Genomic DNA, 6,826 nt, shown 5'->3' with positions numbered 1-6,826 from the left:
TCCTGTAAATTTAAAATTTTACGGGTCAAGAAATCAGGAAGATTATTATCTATCCCTTTTTTGTATGTTATTTCAAAATGAAATGGGGCTAAATGAGCTTGCCATCTAGCGAACATTTGTTTTGATACATTATGTTTAAAGTCATTTTGGAACATGAATTTAGCTGCATTGCAGTCTGTTCGTATAATAAATTTTTTATTATATAAATCATCTTGGAATTTTAAAATACATTTGACTATTGCAAGAATTTCTTTGACGACTGTAGCATAATTTTTTTGAGAATTGTTCCATTTTCCTGAATGAAATCTGACAAGATAGACTTGTTTTGTTTCTGGATCTAATTGAGTTAATATTCCTCCAAATTCTATGTCAGAAGCGTCAGTCTCAATTCCTTTTCCCAATTTGGGTTACTTATCATTAAACAAGGAAGTACTTTTACTTTATTTTTAATTCTTTTAATTGCATCTGTATGATGGTTTGACCATGGCTTTGGATTTTTCTTCAGCCTTTCATATAAGATTGATGTATCTTCTGTTAGATTTTTATAGTATGGAGCCAGATAATTGTGGCTGCCTAAAAATCTTTGTAACTGTGTTTTATCAGTGATTATATTTGGGAATTTTTCTACAAATTCTATGTTTCTATTAATAGGAGTAATATTTCCCTTTTCAATGATATGACCTAAAAACCTTATTCTTGTTTTGAAAAGATCTATTTTTGGTTTAGAAATTACTAATCCATTTTGAGTTATTATTGTCTTGAACATATTTAAATGTTTAAAATGGGTTTGAATTATTTTTGAATAGACTAATATATCATCAATGTAAACAATTATAAATGTTCTATAAGGATTGAAGATATTATTCATAATTTTTTGAAATTAGGATGGAGCATTTTTTAATCCAAATGGCATCACATTCCATTCATAATGTCCTATAGGAACATTGAATGCTGTTTTATATCTGTCAAAATTTTCAATTTGAATTTGCCAATATCATGATTTTAAGTCAAACTTTGAGAATATTAAACTATCATATAGCCTATCTAATAGATCCTTTTTATTAGGAATTGGATGCCTAATCCATTTTAATACCTTGTTGAGGGTTTGTAGTTTATTACTAACCTTGACACGTCTCTTTCGATTTTTGAATGTTTATTTACATAGAAAGTCGTACATGACCAGGGTGATTGTGATGGACTTATTAACCCCTTCTGTAATAACGCATCTATCTCCTTTTTACATAATTCTAGATATTCTGAATTCATTTGGCAAGGTCTTGCCTTTGTAGGAATATTCTTTTCATTAAAAGATTCCTCATAAGGTAGTGAAACTATATATTTCTTTCTATCCCAGAATGCATTAGGATGTTCATTACAAATATCTATTGAAAGTTGGTCTTTTAACAGAGCTATTTTTTCTTGTAATTTAGAATTTTCTAGTTGTTCATCTATTGTTATAAGACTTATTTATTGTTTTGGAAAGTATATTTGATCTTGTTTTGCTTTGATATTATCATATATACTATGTAACATTTTAGTAAGTGGCTCCACAATAAATTCTAAAAAAATATCATGTTTCTGGAAAGTTCCTGTAATACCTTTATTATCAATCATCTTAATAGGGTAGATGGTGTTTAAAAATGGGGTTCCAAGTATGACCTGATTTGATATATCTTTAGCATGTATAAAACTTTGAGGAATTCACTTATTATCAGTACATTTGGAGTTTGGAAACTTATATTGGATTTGGAGTTTATCTCCACATGCATGCCACAAGGTATGGTTAGTTTTATGAAAATACCTAGTAGGGATTAGTCCTTCTTGAATAAAATTTAAATCTGCTCTGCTATCAACAATGGCAGTAAATGACCTTGTATAATGATTATCTATTAGGAGAGATATTTTTATGTGCCATTTTTGGGATTTAACCATTTCTATTGTGGATAAAAAATTTTCTGAGAAGATATTTTCTTCAATTTATGTTTTGTTGTCATTATATTCATTATTTTCGTGAGGTTTATCCACTAGCTTAGTTATTCTGGATTCTTGTATAATATTATTCCTTTTTAATATCTTAATTTCTTTTTTTAAATTATTAATTTCTTTATAAAGATTTGTGAGAGTTGTATTCTCTTCTTTGTTTTGAATCTTGTGTCTAAGTTGGTTCATTACTTCACTCATAGTGTATGATTTATTATGATTTAATCTCTTTTCTTCTGCCTCTTCTTCTTTAGAGGATGAAGTTCATTCTTCAGAATTAAACTGATTTATGATCTGCATTCTTAATTCTGGGTCTTTAATAGTTTTTAATAATTCGAAAGCATGATTTGATGTTAAAACATTAACTTTCATATCTGAAAATTGAGATATGATTCCATATAATTCTGATTTGTCAATATTTTGATCTCGATCTAGGTTTTTTGTTTCTAATTTAGGACAATTTAATCCTGATCGGCAAGGCTCACATTCAAAGTCTTCTGAGCTTAATTCAGAAATGTTTTCATTATCTAGATTATCTATTTCAGAATCACTAATCATTTAATCTGAATCAGATTCTTTAGATTCTGAATTTTGTAAAATTTGAATTATTAATCTTTTTGTGTCTTCTGGGATTTTAAGATTATTAATTTTTTTCTTTGTCCAACAGTATTTATATATATATAAATAAATGAGATATATAGTATAAATATATTGTTATTTGGATGTTATATAAAATGTTTGAAATTTTAATGTTGATGACCAATTGATGAACATCTTCTAATAAAAATATGAAAAAGAGAGTGAATAGAGTGAATGAAATTAAAAAAAAGTAAAAAAATAAGTTCATATAAGTGGATAAATATAACAAGTACATGAATGGTTGGTAATTGTTCATGATACATGATTCCGTTTAGACCTCTAGAGTATCAAAACTCTATCTCTCAATAAATACTAAACCTTGTTTGCTAATAAGTGCAGAGATCATTTGTACATGATTTGTTAAAAGTATTGAATGTCGATAAGATTCCGAGATCATTCGTACATGATTCATTCAAAATCCTATATGTCGATAAGTACGAGAAATCGTTCGTACACGATTCCGTTTAGACTTCTATTTGTTAATAGGTATCAAAACCCTATCTCTCAATATGTACTAAACCTTGTCGGTTGACAAGTACAGAGATCATTTGTACATGATCCGTTAAAAATCTTTTTTATCGACAAAAACCCGAGATCATTCGTACATGATTCATTCAAATCCTATCTCTCGATAGACACTAAACATTATCTGTTGACAAGTACATAGATCATTCGATCATGATCCATTGAAAACTTGTATGTCTACAAGAACCCAATATTATTTATATATGATCGACTTCAACCTTAACTGATGACCTCCGTGGCAAATTTTTTAACTCTTACCATACATCTATCTGTTGATGGTTGAACATGTGAAAAAGAGTTAATAGGATATGGTATCTACATCCATATTACTTTGTATACCAAAAGACCTATCCTATGTTTAGAGTATATATATATATATATATATATATATATATATATATATATATATATATCAAGTTGATAAACTGGGTGAGCAAACTAAATCCATTAGAGTTCATCTCTCTCGATCTGTCGGTCGGTTGGAGCTGAAAATGGCACATTCAAAGAATCTGATCATGTCGTGCATGTATTATAGTCATGGTTATTCCTATCATAGAAATTAATGGTTAGTAATATTTGTTGTGTCACTGTCTCAATATTCCTATAATTATCATTAATATTATTGTATTGGACAGTGGCTGAGGGGACGTCGAACAAGATGACCATGTTTGGGTCGCTAAGGAGTTGTGTGTCGAAAAGTCAGTTATACTATGGGCTGTGCTTCAACAAGAACTGCAGTGGTGTGTGCAAGAATGAGGGCTTTACCAGTGGCGATTTTCGTTTCTTCACATGCTATTGCATCAAGGATTGCCCTCACACTAGTAGTTGATCCATGACAAATCCCTATTTCATACCCCAAATAATCATTAATCTACTACAATAATATGTTTCCATTTAATAAACAAATGAAGCCTTAGTGCAAATATAAAATACAATTGATTTTATTAACAACAGAGAAAGTGTTATATAAATAAATGACATTAACATTGCAAACATAAGAAACAATAATGAATAAAAGAATAGCAACACGAAAACTATTAATTGTAGTGTTCAAGGCTTAATTCAAGTTGCTGCACACCCTTCTAATGATCCCATTTTGTCCTGTGGTTGGTTTGATGTCTCCCATCTTCACCATAGCTGATGCAAAATCAACACTAAATTTTGCAGGGTTGCGACTATATTCTGTCACAATGTTATCGGTAGAACCACCGCTAAACAATATCTGATCGGATTGGAGAAGACCTTTTCTTTGAATTAAATTCTTGAAGTAGTTGTTGTCAAAAGAATTAGGTGTGACTAAATCAAGTGGTGCCAAATTCCCGTTGCCCTCTTGTTGGTTGTTAGGACATCGACGTTGTCGAGTTCTTGCAAAATTATCATCAATGTTTGTTCCATTTTATATTCTGTCTCGAAAAGTGACACATTGGGCTTGTCCAATGGTGTGCGAACCGGATAAGGCCACCATATCTCTTTCATTGAGACCTTTCTTGTCGAAGTTTTCAATATGTTCACGTAGGGTGCTTGTAAATAATGGAAGATCTCTTATAGCTTCGGCTAAATTTGCAGTGGTGGAGTCTCTTCTTCCAAGTTTTACCTTCCATGTTGGACCACCCACCTGATTCATTAACAATCATTCTGATTAACAAGTTATCTCAAAATATTCACAAGCAAAGGTTTGAATTATAGACTCACTGCAACTGAAGCATCTCTCGCAGCTACTGCAAGTATATCTGCACACGAAACAATTCCAGGACAAATTTGCTCGACTTGAGCCTTGGCCGCATCAATAACATTGAATCCCCTAGCAGAATTTTTGTTTTGTATTGCGTTTCTCTCACTCGTGGGGGTTGTGTTTTCGTCGAGTAAGACAGAAGCATCACATCCCTGTATATACCCATATGGAAGTTATATTTACAATGCGGCGGACAACATATAACTAATGTTAAATAATTCATATTCATGGGAAATTACCTGTACAAAACAATCGTGAAAATGTAGGCGAATAAGGGACGCTGCCATGCGACGCTCACGAGATACAGCTTGCCTGATGGATGTTCGGATGGTACTAAGAGCATTTGGGCACGTACTATCATAAAAGGTAGTAGTCAAGGAGTTGCTCACTATAAATAAGGATATAAAGAACAAGATGGAAACAAGCATGGGATTGGGAGGGGTGGGTGAAGCCATTGCAATCAAGTAATTAACAAGATGATTTTTCCCTTTTCTTGTTTTGTAGATAAGAGGAATTCCTTGAAATGAAAGATAGGAAGAGATGTGATGGACTTAGAAAAGGGATGATTGATGAGAGAGTTTGAAAGATAATACTCAATTTATAAGGAGAAGAGTTGGGTTGGTGGGTTTCTAAAAACCAATTCCAAGCTGGGTGGCCGCGTGAAATGCAAGTTAAACATGATCAAATCCTGTTTTGAATGCCTGCCTTATATTAAAAGATAACAAAGAGTTTGTCTATTTTGTTTTGTTTTGATGCCTGTTAAAGGTCAACTCTAGGAATTGTCAATTTTGTTTGCCATGCCCACAGAGCTTAATTTGATTCATTCAAAATTCAACCTTTAATTAATTAAATGGGTTCCAAATCATCATGCTTATATAAATTGGGTCTATATACATCTAATATTTTTTTATACGTTTTCATAACAAAAAAATTATATATTATTTTTTAAATTAACTTTTTAAAATTATAAAATAAATAAATAAATAAATAAACTTATATAACTAACTCATTTTAACGTATCAAATATATATAGACTTGTAGTATTCAAAATTAGAAAAAAGTTTTGAACGTATGCACTAATAAAGGTTCATTTAAACATGCATATTATCAAAAATTGATTCATTTAGCATCTTTTAATAAAGTATAATTATTTTTCATTTTTTAATTTATATATTTATTAATTAAATATTAATATATTTTTCTCTCATTATCTTTCATTAATAAATGAATTCTTTCCTTTTATCCTTTTCATAAATATTTTTTTATTTTTATATGAGTATTTATTATTAATTATTTTAATTTTATTATATATATATATATATGGCCATTCGTTATTAATTATTTTAATTTTATTTTTTTTATTTATTTTATTTTTTTTCTTATATTAACATTAATTATTAATTATTTTAAAATTGTTTAGTCTCAATAATTATATTTTCAATAATAAAAATTATTTAACATAAAAATAAATTAATTAATATTTAAATAATAATAAAAATTCATTCATTAATCACCAAAATAATAATAATAAAATATTAGACAAAACAATGTTAATTACTATTACTATAATATTATTATAAGTTATGAATAAAAAATTATTAATTTTATTTTTGTTCATATTAAATTAAATAATAAAAAAAATATTATAGTAAAATATAAAATTTATAAATAAATTGTTAAAGTTTTTTTTAAAATAAGAATTTAGGATTTATGAGAAATAAAAAACTGGATGAAATAAAAAAAAATTAATATAAAAATAAAAACAAATTTAATAATGGAATAAATTATCTGGTTTAATTAATGTAAAAGAAGGAGAGATAAAATATATTAATATTTAATTAATAAATATATAAATTTAAAAATAAAAATTAATTATGATTATTAAAGAGATGACCTTTTATTAGTACATAAGTCTAAATGAGCTAGTTGTATAAGTACATACTTTAAGTG

At 28.5% G+C, this 6,826-nt stretch overlaps 1 protein-coding gene and 1 pseudogene across 1 annotated transcript; both read right to left on the bottom strand.

The window, feature by feature from the left end:
- Window positions 1-4,177: 4,177 nt before the first annotated feature.
- Window positions 4,178-4,768, bottom strand: LOC124910354 (annotated as a pseudogene).
- Window positions 4,769-4,824: 56 nt separating this feature from the next.
- On the bottom strand, window positions 4,825-5,331 carry LOC124909702 (lignin-forming anionic peroxidase-like). Its single transcript, XM_047450355.1, has 2 exons — window positions 5,116-5,331; window positions 4,825-5,028 (listed from the first exon to the last, which is right to left on the bottom strand). The coding sequence occupies exons 1-2, from the start codon at window positions 5,329-5,331 to the stop codon at window positions 4,825-4,827; spliced, it is 420 nt and encodes a 139-aa protein (XP_047306311.1).
- Window positions 5,332-6,826: the final 1,495 nt, after the last annotated feature.

Source organism: Impatiens glandulifera, chromosome 7 (genome assembly GCF_907164915.1).
Source record: "Impatiens glandulifera chromosome 7, dImpGla2.1, whole genome shotgun sequence".
Taxonomy (NCBI): Eukaryota; Viridiplantae; Streptophyta; class Magnoliopsida; order Ericales; family Balsaminaceae; genus Impatiens; species Impatiens glandulifera.
This window is presented reverse-complemented; position numbering and strand designations above follow the sequence as displayed.